General features: G+C 45.4%; 1 protein-coding gene across 2 annotated transcripts in view; it reads left to right on the top strand.

The window, feature by feature from the left end:
• The window catches only part of Fam118a (family with sequence similarity 118 member A), a 28439-nt gene extending 13046 nt beyond the window's left edge, over positions 1 to 15393 (top strand). For both annotated transcript variants that reach the window (XM_051160136.1, XM_051160135.1), the window contains exons 4-9: positions 511 to 732; positions 2998 to 3126; positions 5083 to 5368; positions 7293 to 7325; positions 10537 to 10620; positions 14568 to 15393. In XM_051160136.1, the coding sequence (XP_051016093.1) occupies positions 511 to 732; positions 2998 to 3126; positions 5083 to 5368; positions 7293 to 7325; positions 10537 to 10620; positions 14568 to 14587 (774 nt within the window). In that variant the 3' untranslated portion in view covers positions 14588 to 15393. The remainder of the gene's footprint in view (positions 1 to 510; positions 733 to 2997; positions 3127 to 5082; positions 5369 to 7292; positions 7326 to 10536; positions 10621 to 14567) is intronic.
• Positions 15394 to 15735: the final 342 nt, after the last annotated feature.

Here is a 15735-nt window from a genome sequence, read left to right on the forward strand (position 1 = left end):
TTGCTGACCTTGGACTCATTTTCACTAATACTGCAGCCTTTGCACTTGCTCCCGCCTGCTTACAACAGTCTTGAGACTCCTTCAGGTCTCTGGCTGGACATTGCTTTTCAGAGAGACCTTCATGGGCCCTTGACCTGCCCACTCTCACCCAGCAGTAACTACACCCCCTTCCCTCTCTGCCTTGCATTTCGCATCATGTTCATTGCTGCAGTGTTATGTCCTTGCACTTGAACTGTGCTCCCCTGAGGCTGACTTCATTCCTTCTTTTTGTAAGAGTGAGCCATCACAGGCCGTCAGCTTAGTCACAGCAGTTACGGAGCTCTACTGTTCCTCTCTTCTTGTCGTTTTTGAGACAGGATCTCTCTACGCAGACCTGGCTGGCCTGTAGTTCACTAGGTAGACCAGGCTGGCCTCGAACTCACAAAGGTACACCCACCTCTGCTTCTGCCTCTGCCTCAAGTACCATCACGCCCAGCATGTGCTGTTAACTCTTGATCTACCTCTCCATAGCGTACAGGCGACACCAAGCCCAACTTCTTCCAGGACTGCCTGATGGAGGTGTTTGACAGTCTGGAGCAGCACATCCAGAACCCTGTGGTGCTGCAGTCCATCCTCAGCCTGATGGACAGAGGCACCATGGTGCTCACCACCAACTATGACAACCTATTGGAGATCTTCGGGCAGCAGCAGAGCAGGCCCATGGAGTCCCTGGACTTGAAGGACAAGACGAAGGTATGGGCTAGGTGGGCAGGAGGCTCAGGGAAGTCATTGGTGTGGACACGTTACTGGTGCCTGCCCTGAAACAAGACCTTGGGTTACTCCCAGATGCCACACAGCCATTCCTTCAAGCAGCCAAGGAGTCCTGCCCTTCCCCTTGTGTCATGCCTCCAATGCCCTGCAGACGTTTCTCACGTACATTTACTGATTAGACATCACATGGGAATATGGGCAATAAAGCAAGCATAAAAGAAAACACCTACAATCCTTAGTGTGGATTTTCTCTTGTACAGTTGGATTGCAATGTATGCAGGCATTTCTGTTTTTAATTTTTCCCCTTTAATATTTATTTTAGAGACAGGGACTTGCTGAACGGCTCAGGCAGATTTCCTACTTGGGATCCACCTGCCTCTGCTTCCAAGTACTAGGGTTACAGGTGCACACCACTGGGCTTTGTTTCCATTAGCTATTTTTGTTTGTTTCGTCAGACTTGTTTATGCTATATAGTTGTAAGCTGGGCTGCAAGTCACTAGATAGACCATGCTAGCTTTGAATTCATAGCAATCTTCCTGCCTTTGCCTCCCAAGTGCTGGCACTACAAGCATACTCCATGATGCCCGGTTTCATTAAGCTATTTGTCTAAGCTACTTTTCTGTTGTTTTGACAAGACACCATGGTCAAGGCACCTTGTAGAAGAAAGCATTTGAGGCCTTGCTTACAGTTTCGAGGGTGAGTCTGTGACCTCCATGGTAAGGAGCATGGCAACAGGCGGGTAGGCATGGCCCTAGAGCAGTAGCTGAGAGCTTACATCTGATCCCCACATTGGAGGCAGAGAGAGAGAGCGAGAGAGAGACACACACACACACTCACTCTCTCTCTCTCTCTCTCTCTCTCTCTGGGCCTGCTGTGGGCTTTTGAAACTTCAAAGCCCATCCCCAGTGACACACCTCCTCCAATAAGGCGACACCTCCTAATCCTAAACAGTTCTACTGATTGGGGACTAAGTATTCAAATATATGAGCCTATAAGGGCCATTCTCATTCAAACTATAGTATTTTTATTTTTTAAAGAGTAAACGTAGATTTATTAAGTAGAAGTAAGGAAGAACTTCTGAGTGTGGGTTCTGAGGGAGAAGTGCCCCCAAGAAATTATTTGAAGTGACTTTGGCCTTCATGGTAGTGCCTGTAATTCTAGAGCTCTAGAAGGCAGTTGTATCCCTCCTGGCCCCCCAGCTCTGTATGGGAACACCTGTTTCCTGTTCCTTCCTAGCAGTGGCATTATTAAAAACAAAGCAAGCCCGCATGGTGGTACACACATGGGATCTTAGCACATTGGAGGCTGAGGCAGAGGATTACTATGAATTTGAGACTACTCTGAGCTACATAGTGAGTTTGAGGCAAGTCTGAGCACCTGTCTCAAATAGAAAACAAACCAAAAAAGCCAAGTGTATTCCTGTCTGGGAGGTGAAAATTCTTTTTTCTCTTTTATTGCCAAGGTCGAGCAAAGTTTCACTGTATGAACCATTTTAATTTTTGGCAAGTTTGCTTTTGTGATATGCTTGTGTTATGGGTGACTGGTGATTCACATGCCACCTGTGCTGCTGGCCACTGCGTTGTGGCGCATGCTCTGTGTGGTAGCTGGTCTTCAGTTGGTTGTGGGCACAGGCTGTGGCTGAGCATGACAGCACCTGTGGAAATGAATAGTCAGGTGTGGGTAGGAATTGTCTGCTAGATCCTCTACACTAGAGTCTCTCTGTAGAGCCTGCAGATGGAGAAGCCCCATACTGAAAGACAGTTGCATAGGCATGGAGTGTGTTCTGCTTGGCTCTGTAAATTTGAACTGAAGTGAGTGTAGGGGGCTGTTTGATAAATGTTCCTTTTCTGTATCTATTTCTACTGGTGTGAAAGTGACAGAGCTGGCACTTTAGCTGGGGGGCAGAACACTCATCTAACACATGTGAAGGACCTGGGTACCACAGAACACAGAAATGGAAACAAACCCAGCAGCAGCCCCACAACAACAGAGCCGAGTTAACCACAGGTGACTTAAGAAGGCCCAGCTCCCGAGCATCACTTAAGTTGCTGGAAGAGCAGAGCCCCTTCCACACACTCTTTAAAGAAGACCTCGCTGAGGCGCTGGGACAGGGTACTGCAAGCAGCAGTTTCTGTGGTAAAGCTGTAACCATGAGTGGGGACGTTTGCTTTTTCAGATAGTTTTCTTCTTGTGTCTGGTTTGAAATAACAGGAGGCTGTTTCTTTGTCTTGGTTTGGTTTTTGATAGGTCCTTCAGTGGGCCCGAGGCCACATCAAGTATGGAGTTCTTCATATTCATGGCTTGTACACAGATCCCTGTGGGATGGTACTGGATCCCTCGGGCTATAAAGATGTCACTCAAGATCCAGAAGTCATGGTAAGTCTGTTTTCACCAGGCCTGGGGAGCCTGCTTGGGGAACTGATGGTGGCAACCAGCCATCTGGCTGTAGTCTGAGTGTTTCCCAGATATTCTGGTCCTCTAGTTGATCTTGTTCCTCACGGCTGCTGGGTTCAGGCCATATTTTCCTGTTGACAGCTATGTCTCTAGGCCCTGGTATGGCGCTGCATTCTGAATAGATGCTCAAGGCACACCTGCTTGAGGAGGAAATGCGTGCTTCCTTAGAAAGAGCAAACCTCTCTCTTGGTGCCATCATTAGCTCACAGGGGCTTTCTTGCCAGGGACTGGCAAAGTCTGTGGTCCCCTCTCTGGTGGTCTCTTTTCCTCAGGTCTCCATGTTTACTCAGCTGTCTTCTCTCTGTAGCTCTTACCTTCCTTTACCCAGCAGTGTTTGGAGCTTCTCAATCCTAGTTTTAAAACTAGGTCTGAATTGCGCTCTGGCTGAGCTCTTGCCTAACATGTGCATGTCCTTAGTTCATGGGAGCGCAGCAGACAAAACCAGTTAATGCCTGATTTTCTGAAAGATTTTCTTGACTATTTTATGATAGGCTTTTTTATTTTTTTAAATCAGGGTCACCCTACAGAACTCTTGCTGTCCTGGAACTTGCTTTGTAGACTAGGTTGGCTTTGAACTCAGAGATCTGCCTGCCTCTGCTTCCTGAGTGCTGGAATTAAAGGTATTTGATACCTTTGATACCTTTTTCTTTTTCTTTTCTTTTTTTTTCTCCAGAAAGGGTTTCTCTGTGTAGCCTTGGCTGTCCTGGACTCACTTTGTAGACCAGGCTGGCCTCGAACTCACAGAGGTCTGCCTGCCTCTGCCTCCCAAGTGCCACCACCACCCAGCTTGCCTTTTTATTTTTTAAAAAGAAATTTGTGTGTGTTGTGTGTGTGTGTGTGTGTGTGTGTGTGTGTGTGTGTGTGTGTGTGTACACGTACCTACACGTATGTATGCACCCTTGTGTGTGCATGTACATAGCGAATGCACTTGCCCACAGAGGCTGGAGACATTGGATCCCTTGTTGTGCTGTTGTGCTGCGATACGCTCAGGATCAGGATCTGCTCCCTCCCCGAGCTCTTCACTGGCCTCTGTCATTAGGGATGGTGTCAGGAGATGAGGACTGGCAGTTATGATGCTGTGGAGACCCTCGTCATGAGCAAGCGCTCTGGTGGTGCTGGCCTTGCTGAGGGGCCTTCATGTCTGAAGCAGTGACTGCTGCTCCTCTGAGTGGCCCTCAAAGTCTGTGCTTGGGTTACTGTGTCTGCTCCCCTTCCCAGCTCTCTGGCCTTCACTTCCCAGGATTTCTCTACCCTTTCCTACTGCGGGATCCAGCTCACTGTCCACTCCTGCTTCCAGGGTGTTGTATGCAGACAATTTTGAACCAAGACAGAGTCTCAGTGTGTAGCCCCAGTGGGTACTTGTTCTGTAGATTAGGCTGCCTGGAACTCACACAGTGACCCACCTTGCCTCTGCCTCCATAGTGCCAGGGTCAAAAGTGTACGCCACCACGCCCGGCAGAATGCAGAACATTTTGATGCTCTTGTTTTATGCCTTAGTGAGTTAAGGTTGTACTTAAGTCTAGGCACTGACTTGGGTGAGCTGACTTGGTGAACCGTAGGTGTAACACAGGCTGTCCTCACTGGGAGGCGCATTCGTGCTGGGCAGGCTGGCCAGCACCCTCCTCTGCTCCTTCCTCCTTGTCCTAGTTGAGAGGCGCCTCTCAGTAAGCTTCACCCTAGCTTGGGCAGATCACAGCATGGGGTTGACCTGAGTATGTCAAGAGCGCACGGCCTTTCAGAGCTCCTCAGAACGGCTCTTGGGGAAGGCTGGTGAGTACAAGATGGGATATAAACAAACACATAGGGCGCTTTCTGTGAATTATGCGCTCCTGCTCTCTTTCACTGAGGTGTCCTCCTTTGTTCGTTGGCTTTCTCTAGGAAGTCCTGCAAAACCTGTACCGCACCAAGTCATTCCTGTTTGTGGGCTGTGGAGAGACCCTGCGTGACCAGATATTCCAAGCTCTCTTCTTGTACTCGGTGCCAAATAAAGTGGACTTAGAGCACTATATGGTAGTGCTCAAGGAGAACGAAGACCATTTCTTTAAGCATCAGGCAGATATGCTTTTGCATGGAATTAAAGTGGTGTCCTATGGGGACTGTTTTGACCTTTTCCCAGGATATGTGCAAGACCTTGCCACGCAGATCTGCAAACAGCGAAGCCCAGGTGTGGAATTCTGTCATTGCCTTCTGAGCGTAATTCCTGGGTTCTTCTGTTGTTCCTCCTGTGATACCAGAAAACTTACCAATGTAGTTATTTTTTAATGCCTCTGAATTTAAAAGTAGAAGATGGGGCGATTGGTCTAATAGTGACAGTATGCAAGTAGGGCACACTGATTATGTTTCAGGGTTACCACCCCAGCCAAGGGAAGCTCTCGGCCAGCTTTATTGGTTGTGATAGTTAAACCGTAATCATGTAAAAATCATATACTATCGTCCTGTCACTACTTTTTTTTTTTTTTTTTTTGAGACAGTTTCTCTGTGTAACCTTGGCTGTCCTGTACTCACTTTGTAGACCAGACTGGCCTTGAACTCAGTGATCCACCTGCCTCTGCCTCCTGAGTGCTGGAATTAGAGGTATGTGCCACCATGCCCGGCCTGTGTCACTACATTTTTAAAGCTAAAACTAGGAACACACAGGAAAAATTTGACGGTATTGATTTTTTTCTCCCTTCAGTGCACATCTCTGTGCAGTGCAGAGCACAGCATACTTCTCATTTGTGCTCTTTGGCCGTTCTGGGGAGTCAGAGCTCTGCCAGGAAAGACCACAATAATGGGAAATACTGACAGAGTCACCTTTACATAAGAGAATTAATGGCTTTTGATTTCAGTGTCATAAAACATGAATGACAGCATGCATGGAAAGTTCTGTATTGACTGGCCATTCATGGTAACAAGAAACCCAGAGCCTCACCACATAGTGGAATAAGGTTAGCAGAGACTGGTGAGAGGCATAGTATGGCAGCCACAAGTTTCTACCACCGTAGCACTTTAGCTGCTAATAATAGTGCAGTTGGATTATTTCATTTATGAGTAAATATGTAATTAGGGTAGTAGTTTATTACTGGGCGTGGGAAGGTGAATTTGTGTTGTAGAGCTGTGTCATGCACAACTATAAATTTTGCAATATTATTATTGTTGTTGTTGCTTTTGTTTTGTTTTGTTTTTGAGACAGGGTTTCTCTGTGTAGCCTTAGCTGTCCTGAACTTACTCTGTGGACCAGGCTGGCCTTGAACTGCCTCTGTCTGCCTGAGTGCTGGGATTAAGTTGTTGTTGAGCCAGGGTCTCACTATGTAGTTCTAGCTGTCTTAGAGCTCACAGCGCTATCTGCCTGTGTCTGCCTCCCGAGTGCTGGGATTACAGGTGAGCACACCATGCCCAGCTGCTCTTCATTTTTAATATCAGTACCTGTTGTTACCTGGATGATTTTAGAGGTGGCATCAGCTGAGAAAGGTGAATGTTTGCCCAGTGTGTGCCGGGACTTTCAAGCTGGAATTTGATCCTGGACTAACACAGACAGAAATGTCTTGGCCTCCCTGTGTGCATGTGTGCATAGATCTTCAGAGGCTTTCCTCATCCTGCCCGCCTCTGTCCTGCCCAGTACCTCGTCAGACTCTCCAGCCATGGGCACCTAGAGTAAGGGGCTGACCTGCTTCCTATCCCCATTGATGCTCCTTTTCCAGGATCTGGCAGCTGAGTGGACTCAGCAAGGTGCCAGAGGACTAAAAGGTCACTGGGGTTTCCATCTGTGCTTGCCATGAAAGACATTTGTATTTGTGTTCTTTCCTAATTGGCAAGGATGCCTACTGACAATGAGAGTGACATTAGCTGTTGTGGATACTGTACCTCACGCCATGTGCAGACCAGACCCAGAACCTTCCTATGGGCATGTAGTGACTTCTTGAATCCATCCTGCCAGGGGAAGAAGGGAGTGACACAGGCAGGGTTCATTGGCTGGCATGCGATGCATTTGGTGCAGAAGCCTGTCCCAAGCAGTGGATGACCTCGGGGTGGCCTTTGCCATCCTTCCAGGCCTGAGGAGGAGGAGCACGCCAAGTCTTGGCTTTGCTGACTGTGTCCTTTCTTTGCAGATGCTGAGCGAGTGGACAGCACCACTTTACTGGGTAAAGCAGATCTTTACTTTGCTCACCTGATTTTTGCTTCCGTGTTCTACTCCTCACCATTGGTAAAATTGTGAATGTGTTCCTTACATTCAGTAATTTGCCTTATTAAATAGGAAAGAGAGGATAGATAGCTATACCTTCAGACAGTCCCCACCATGGTAAAGGTACAAAGTCCAGTTCTGTCTGCTGACACCAGAGAATAATTTCTGCCTTAGAACCAAGAGTTACAGGAAACCAGAGGAGTGTTCTATTTGGATTATGCTGTCAGCGAAGGATTCAGGAATCTAGGGTGACCTTTGATTTTATGTGACCTTTCATATATATATTTTTTTCTTTTAATACTTGTTTGAAGTGTGAATGTTCTTTCTGGCTTTGATGCTTCCAGTTTGTAAACAGATGACTCAGCAGTGGGCAGGGTAAGCAGGATGTCTCTGCTGCCTGAGTCAGTCACTCTAAGGGTTTCTGCACAGCCTGCTTGTTGACCAGTGTGTCCAGACAGGATGAATGCGGCAGTGTAGGGACAGTTAGGACCAGTATATGTCAGTATGTGTCAGTGGTGGAATGGCTCAAGCCAGGACTGGGAAGAACTGCTCTCTGCTTTCCATGTCTGTTTTTTTGTTGTTGTTGTTTGTTTGTTTGTTTTGGCTGTAGATTTTCTCCTTAAATGTGAGTCCTAGAATAATACTTTTCCTTTGAAAGCAGTGGTAGTTTTCAAAGGAAGATAAAATAAGCAGTATATTCAGGGAAACTTTGGCCAGTGCCGCAGTCAGATTCAGAAGCTGACTCCTTGAAGTAGATTCTATGCTAGTGTGTTAGTCACTTGCCATCACAGTGGCAAAATACTTGAGGAAACTTGAGGAAGGACTTATATGGTTTCAGCCATGGTCACACAGCTCCCTCCTGTGCATGGTAAGGCAGAGAAGAGTACAGAGGAGGAGCCAGGAACATGACATACCTTTCAAATACGTGCTTCCAGTGACCTGTGTTCTCCAGCCAAACCCTACCCAGTAGCCCATTCAGTACAGACTTCCTGCAGAAGTGAGTTTTAGGATGGGCTCTGCAGTGAGAGTGCGTGGTGGTCTGAAAGAGACGACCCCACAAGTCCTGGGCATTTGAATACTTGGTCTCCAGTGGGTGGTGCTCGGTTAGGAGGCTTAAGAAGTGTATCATACTTCGTGGCACAAAGTACAAGGTTGACCTCAAATGGTTGAGGTAGCTCTATCCCGTGGCCTCCTGGGCTGGCTCTGCTTGTTGCTGGCAGCTTTTTTCCTGCCATTTGGTGCTTGCATCACAGCATTGGCTTCGCTCAGCTTCACGCATCCTTCCTGTGGGTGGTGAGGGACCCTGGCCCTTTATATTGTTTGGCCTCTTTGGCTTCCTTATCAGATATGGGTAGAAGCCTCCAGGACTCCACAACTTGTGCATCCCATTATCTGCAAGACCAGACAGGAAACACTGTTGCCAGCAGGAGCAGTAACCTGGCCCACAGCCGCAGGAGCTTCTGTGTGCCTACTGGGCGGATGAGGCATCTCTGAGCAAACAGCCCTGGAGCTCTTGGGTGGAAGCTCCAGCAGTAACATGAGCCTGTGATTGATAGCCCTAGCCAATTTCTGGGAGATCTTCAACTTATCTTACCTGTTGTCATGATACAAAAGTATGGGGCTTGGTTTAAATGGTGCTGGCCCTAATTGGCATCCACACTGCCCTTGATCCTAACTTCCAGTGACCTATTTTTTTGGCCAAATTGCAAAGCTTCCTAATTTTTTTTTTTGTTTGTTTTGTTTTTCGAGACAGGGTTTCTCTGTGTAGCCTTGGCCATCCTGGACTCACTTTGTAGACCAGGCTGGCCTTGAACTCACAGCGATCCGCCTGCCTCTGCCCCCCAAGTGCTGCTAATTTTTTCTTCTTTTGCTTTAACTCTGTGAAGCTGGCGAAAAGCAGCTAGTAATAACTGTTGCCACCGCCTGAATACTACTATGCAGCCTTGCGGTTTTCTTCACGATTTAGTCTGTCTTTTTGCTTTTTTTTTTAAATTTTATTTTTTAAAGATTTACTTATTTATTATTTATTTATACAGTATTCTGCCTGCATGTATGCCTGCAGGCCAGAAGAGGGCACTATAGATGGTTGTGAGCCACCATGTGGTTGCTGGGAATTGAACTCAGGACCTTTGGAAGAACAGCCAGTGCTCTTAACCTCTGAGCCATGTCTCCAGCCCCTGTCTTTTTGATTTTTCAAGACAGGGTTTCTCTGTGTAGCTTTGGCTGTCCTGGGCTCACGTTGTAGACTGGGCTGGCCTCAAACTGACAGTGATCTGCCTGCCTTTGCCTCCCTGAGTGCTGGGATTAAAGGTGTGTGCCACCATACCTGGCTTAGGGCATAAGCACAATGTGGACAATTAATTCTTTCTTTCTTTTTAGGATGTGAAATGAATGGCCTCTAGGCTAAACCCCTAGAGTCGTCATTTTCACCTGGCTTGTGAGCAGCCCTTACTGTTTGCATTCCCACCAGCATCCTGGGCGTCTGACTACTCAGCATTTCTTAGCTTGTCATAACGTGTTTCTTTAAACTGCTGTAAATCTCTCCTGCAAACTAGTTCCAAAGGCTTCTGGAGAACATGTTCAGTCATGACCTCACTTGTTGGCACCAGTTTCAAATTGGCCTTTCTGTGCCAAATTACTGGAGAAATGCAACTTAAAATAGATATTTGGCTCTCAGGCTTGAGTCCTTAGTCACCCGGCTCCATAGTTTCTGGGCCTCTGACAAGACAGACACAGCAGAAGAAAGCTGCTCACTTGAGAGTAGCAAGAGAGGGAGAGGAGTGTGAATGTAGGAGGCATGGTGCTCTACAGGGCATGTCCCAGTGACTGACTCCTTCCAGCCAGGCTTCTACCTTCCAGCAATAGCGCTGATTAGGTTAGAGCCCTCAGAATCTAATCACTGCCCCCAGGAGCCTAACTCTTGGGTTCTATATTGCGGACCTTTAACCATGAGGTTTTGAGAGATACTGCATATCTATACCATAAAAAGCAGGCAAACTGTATTTTGATTTATTTTGGACAACTTCAAGGATCTACAAGGATGTAAGTAGATTCCTAGAGGGTAACTAACCCCATTTCTTACCCTCATGCTGCCTTTATTTTAATGTAAAGTTTTAAAAATTAATTTTTATAAATATCTTAATGTTTTAAAATATTTTTTTTTCTTTAAGGTAATGCATGTCAGGATTGTGCAAAGAGGAAGTTGGAAGAGAATGGAATTGAAGTTACAAAAAAAGTCCGACAGTCAGACAGCGGTAGGTATTACTTGTTTCTGTGGGGAACTAGCTTAGCTCTGTAGGTGTCTGTAATTACTCCTTTGCTCCAGCAGCCCTAGTCTGTGGGAAGGATCTCACAGCCCTTCACACTACTAGCTAGAGGTCCTATATTTTCCCAACATTTCTAGTTAAGTAATGGAGTGGAAGGAAAACAAGGGAGTGATGTTGATGTAGCACCAGCTCAGTGAGTTTTCACGAGCAAAAGACACCCACTTGTTCATACCAAGTGAGCAAGCAGAGAACACTGCGTGAGTGTTTCCCCACCAACTGCAGTGCCCACATTCATTAATCTCTAAAGAAACCACTTCAGGCCAGGTGTGGTGGCGCATGCCTTTAATCCCAGGCCTTGGGAGGCAGATGCAAGTGGATCTCTGAGTTCGAGGCCAGCCTGGCATACAAAATGAGTCTAGCACAGCCAGGGCTGTTAAACAGAGAAACCCTGTCTCAAAAAAACCTAAAAAAAAAAAAAAAAAAAAAAAGAAAAAGAAAGAAACCACGTTAGATTCTTGCTTTTTGTTCTCTCTCCCACTGAGGTGTATATAAACTTGTAAACTTTCAGCTGCTCATTTCAGTAGACTCTTTCCATCGATATTAGGAAAGGTGATCTGGCTAAAGACTCAGGTCTCTACCCCTCCTATAATTTCTCTCTAAGGATTTAGTACTGGGTTTATTTAGTTTCGTTTGACTCTGTTGATTGAGCTCTGAAGGGCTTTTCCCTTCCTCTCTCTCTTCTCCTTACTCCCAAGCTCTGGCTCTTAACACTGCCACTGTCAAGCATCTAGATGCAGGATAAAAAGGAAGGAAGGCCTCCACTATCTGTGTCCTAAAAGGTGGAAAATAAAAGAATTTACTTTATCAAAGGCATCTGTATTTTCTCCTTTCTGCTTGTATATAGTGTTAGCAGACCAAGGCTGTAACTTCTTATCTATGCTCAGTATCAGCTAAATGATTGTTTTCTGAACACTCCATTCTTCTGCCTTTGATTGTCTCATATTGGCAATTTAATTATTTATTCTTTGCATATTCTCTGCCCTCTCATGTTGGGAAGCATGCTAGCTGGAGTCTCTTGGATTATTATCTTTTAAGTTTTCTTTAGTGCTTCTTTTTTGTTTGCTTTTAAGACAGGGTTTCTCTTTGAAGCTTTGGCTGTCCTAGAACTCACTCTGTAGACCAGGTTGGCCCCGAACTCACAGAGATCTGCCTGCTTCTGCCTCCTGTGTGCTGGAATTAAGTGAGTGTGCCACCTCTGCTTCGCTCTTTAGTGCTTCTCAATTTTTATTTTCAATCTTCATTAAAACACATTGAGAGATTCTCTGTATTTTAGCACTAAGTTAGAATTTTATTGTTATTTTTGAGTATCTGGAGTTGGGGATATAAACCAGGGGGCTTGTTACATACTAGACACAATGAGCTTCACCATCAGCATCTAAATTTTGGGGTTTTTTGAGATGCGGTTCTCACTATGTATGCCTGTCTGGAACTCACCACATGTAGGCCAGGCTAACTTCAAACTCAAAAGATGTCCCTGCTTCAGCTTCCCAAGTGTGTGCCACTATGCCCAGCTTAAAATTCTTTCTTTTATAGTGTGACTTCAAGTCTCTTATTTGTCCTTGCTCCGTTCATCTGTTGTGTACTGTTGTGAGAAGCCTTTTCAAGTCTGAAGCCCCAGAGGCTGCTCTGATCATCCATTACCACTTCATTCCTGAAGCACTGGGTAGACTTGTGACTGTAGGAGTTTTCCTACTAACAGAAGCAAATCTCAGCCTTCAGTGTCACGATCATCTCTAATGAACCCTAGCACATGTGTGTTGGGGCAGGAGTACCATGAGATTGAGGTTAGTTTGAACTATATAAGAGCCCTTACCTCAAAACAACAGAGAAGAGAAGAAAAAGGAGTTGGGCTGGGGAACCCAAGTATGTATCTGAACTACTACTCTTAAATACCTGTGCACCTCTTCTCCAACAATTTTCCAGAGTTTTGGAAAAGTTAGCATGTTGATGACACACTGAATATCCAAAGCTAACTCCTCAGTGGGTGTCTGATCAGTACTGTGACAGAGCTTGAGCATTCATAATGTAAAATCAGAGGTTTTGGGTTTGGGGGGAGATGGCTTAGTGACTAAGAGTGTTTGTTGCTCTTGCAGAGGACCCTGAGTTCAATTTCCAGTGCGCATGTGCCTCACAACCACCTGTAATTTCTAGCTCCAAAGGATTTGATGCCCTATTTTGGCCTCTTCAGGCATCTTCTCTCTCTCTCTCTCTCTCTCTCTCTCTCTCTCTCTCTCTCTCTCTCTCTCTCTCTCTCTCTCTCTCTCTCTCTCACACACACACACACACACACACACACACCAATCAATAAAAATACTTATTTTAAAGTTATAGATTTGGAAACATTCTAGATTTCCAATTAGGGATGTTCAATCGCTTAAATTCTATGTAAAGATTCCCAAGCCCCTAAAATTGAGAAATTTGAAGTGCCTTTGGGTCCTAAACACTTTGGATGAGGGATACTAGTGCATTTTGGGTAAGCTATATGTTCCAAGAACAAGAGCATGAGTTGCTTAATTCATCTGTCATTGATAAAGAGTTAACAATGAGGCCAGGCGGTGGTGACGCACGTCTTTAATCCCAGCACTTAGGAGGCAGAGGCAGGTGGATCACTGTGAGTTCGAGACCAGCCTGGTCTACAAAGCGAGTTCAGGACAGCCAAGGCTACACAGAGAAACCCTGTCTCCAAAAAACAAAACAAAAAAAGTCACAATGAACAAAGATTGCCTAGTCAAATGAAACGAGACGTTAAATTTTATCTGCAGTGTGAATTGATGAGTTGGGACAGGAGGCCGTAGAGGCTTAGTTCAGATGTCTATCAGGGGAGTGAGTTGAGGTCCTTCTGGGACAGTAGCTGGGAACAGCTGCTGCAGACTACATGCTCCTTCCAGATTTGTATAACTTCAGTACATTTGGTACTTGTATCTATCAATTTTGTGTATGGACAAAATTCTTTGGCTCTTTCATTCGGATTGTGTTTTTAGTTGGCAAGTACATGTATAACTAAAATAGAGCAGAGTAGTTCCTCAGCTGCAGCCTCTGGGTAGCACTGTCTGTGCTGCTTTTCTATCAGTCTCCTTCATGTTCCTGGTTTTCCTCATATCTGAGCATCTCCACAGTTTGCTGATGTGTGAAGTCCCAGTGATTGTTTTCAACAGGCAATTGTGGGTTGGTTTTTCATTTTCTTTTCATTTTCCTACTGTCACCTGTATACTAGGCTTTACATGTTCATGATCTCTATGAATGCTGTTGGTTCAGGTACCAGTGCTACTACCTGGTAGACAGTGCCATAGAGCAGTGGGCCAGGGATCCTCTTTGATGCCCAGAAAGAGCCTTGTCCCTGAATAATAGCAACTGAGTCAGCCTTGCCTCTCCCCAGGTAGTCATGTCTGCTTGAGGAAATGCCTCTGGTCTCTGATATGCAGAAAGCTTTGGTCTGTTCTGCATGTGGATGAGAAAGGCCAAGGGCCACATTCTTAGTCCTGCTGGCCACACTTGGAGCCTGAAGATCCCCTGAGGATTGGTGTTTCTATCCATGTGGCAGTTGAATTGTGTGTTCATTCTGAGCCTTCATTTCTTATCCATACTTAAAACAGGCTGTCACTGCATGTATGCTAAAATTGCTCTGTCTTGATTCTACCAGAAAACAGCACTGAAGTGCATGGGTAGAGATTCCTGTAAGTCTTTACAACCTATATTATACCTGGTACTTGATAGTATTGATAGCTCTAGATAGTGGCTACTGTACCTGTTATGGAAAGTCTTCAAAATTTTCAGCAGGTGAGGTAGTTGCTGAAACAGAAATCCTGATATACTTTTTTTTTTTTTTTTTTTTTTAGCTGAACTGAAATGCTTTGATATTTCTTTTGCTCAAACAGATGATGCTGGAGGGTCTTGAAATTTTTAAAACTTTGAAACTTGAAAACCAGCCTTCTGTAACCACAGTGCCATGCCCAAATGATGAGGAATGTACAGAGGACTCCATATGGAACTGTCACATACCGCAAGAGCCTGTGGGTGTGTGGCCTTTGAGGTTGAATGACAGAGCTCCACTGTGTGCTTAGCTGCTCAGGAGGTGACATGGACACACTTCAGGTATACTCTGTAAGGACTAATGGACAGCTACCTCAGGGACCAAATTGGGGGGTGGGGGTGGGATGTGCCTGGCATTGTTCCCTTTTCCCTTTTCCATGTTTTCTTATGTCAGGGTGTTATTTTTCCTAATACATGGAGGAGAATGAAGACTGTCCAAGCAACAGTAGTTGCCAAAGAGAAAATAAGACATAAACATTTATATTTTATATCTTTATGTGGAAACATCTTTTGTTGTAGAAAGTTTTTACAAGATGTGTTGGTTAAATTGTTAAGTACAACAGAATAAGTGGATAGTAGAGGCACTGACTCCACTAGTGAAAATGGTCATTTTTAAAGGGATGACTAGATCAATTGGGTTTCTTTGAAATTGTGCTATTTCAGTAAGTTCTGTTCCAAAGAAATGGTAGATTTGTCTGTCCAGAGAGACTGAAGACCATTTTCAAAGTCTTTATGTGACTTACAAGTTAAATGTGAAGCACAAGACTAAGTTGTAAACTTTCAGAAGTTCTAAGCTCTCTAAGTCTTATTTCTCGAGGATACGGCCTGTCCTGTCTGTTCTCCTCTCTTCCCATGGTTCATATTAAGATTTACATGGCTGGGGTAGGCAGTGCTTTGAAAGGGCTTGATTCATTTTAACTACATTCAAGGTTTACTTCTGGGGAAACACCATGCTCGGATCACTGCACATGCCCAGAGCTCTTCAGATAGCTCCTGTGGCAAAGGCTCTTATGTTATGCAGAGTAGTCCTGAAAGATTTCTTGGAAACAGGCCCTGCATGGCTCATTTGAGGCTACCCATCTTTGATATGATACCAAGCTCTTTGATATCTTGCCAAGCCCTGCCTGTGACATTGCACGGATGGCATTGTAGCTCCCAAGGGGACAGGGATAATTAAGAACAAGGAACACAGGCTAACAACCCTCTACCCCTTTTGAAGTGTGGAACAACAAG

The sequence above is a fragment of the Acomys russatus genome, chromosome 17 (genome assembly GCF_903995435.1).
Source record: "Acomys russatus chromosome 17, mAcoRus1.1, whole genome shotgun sequence".
Taxonomy (NCBI): Eukaryota; Metazoa; Chordata; class Mammalia; order Rodentia; family Muridae; genus Acomys; species Acomys russatus.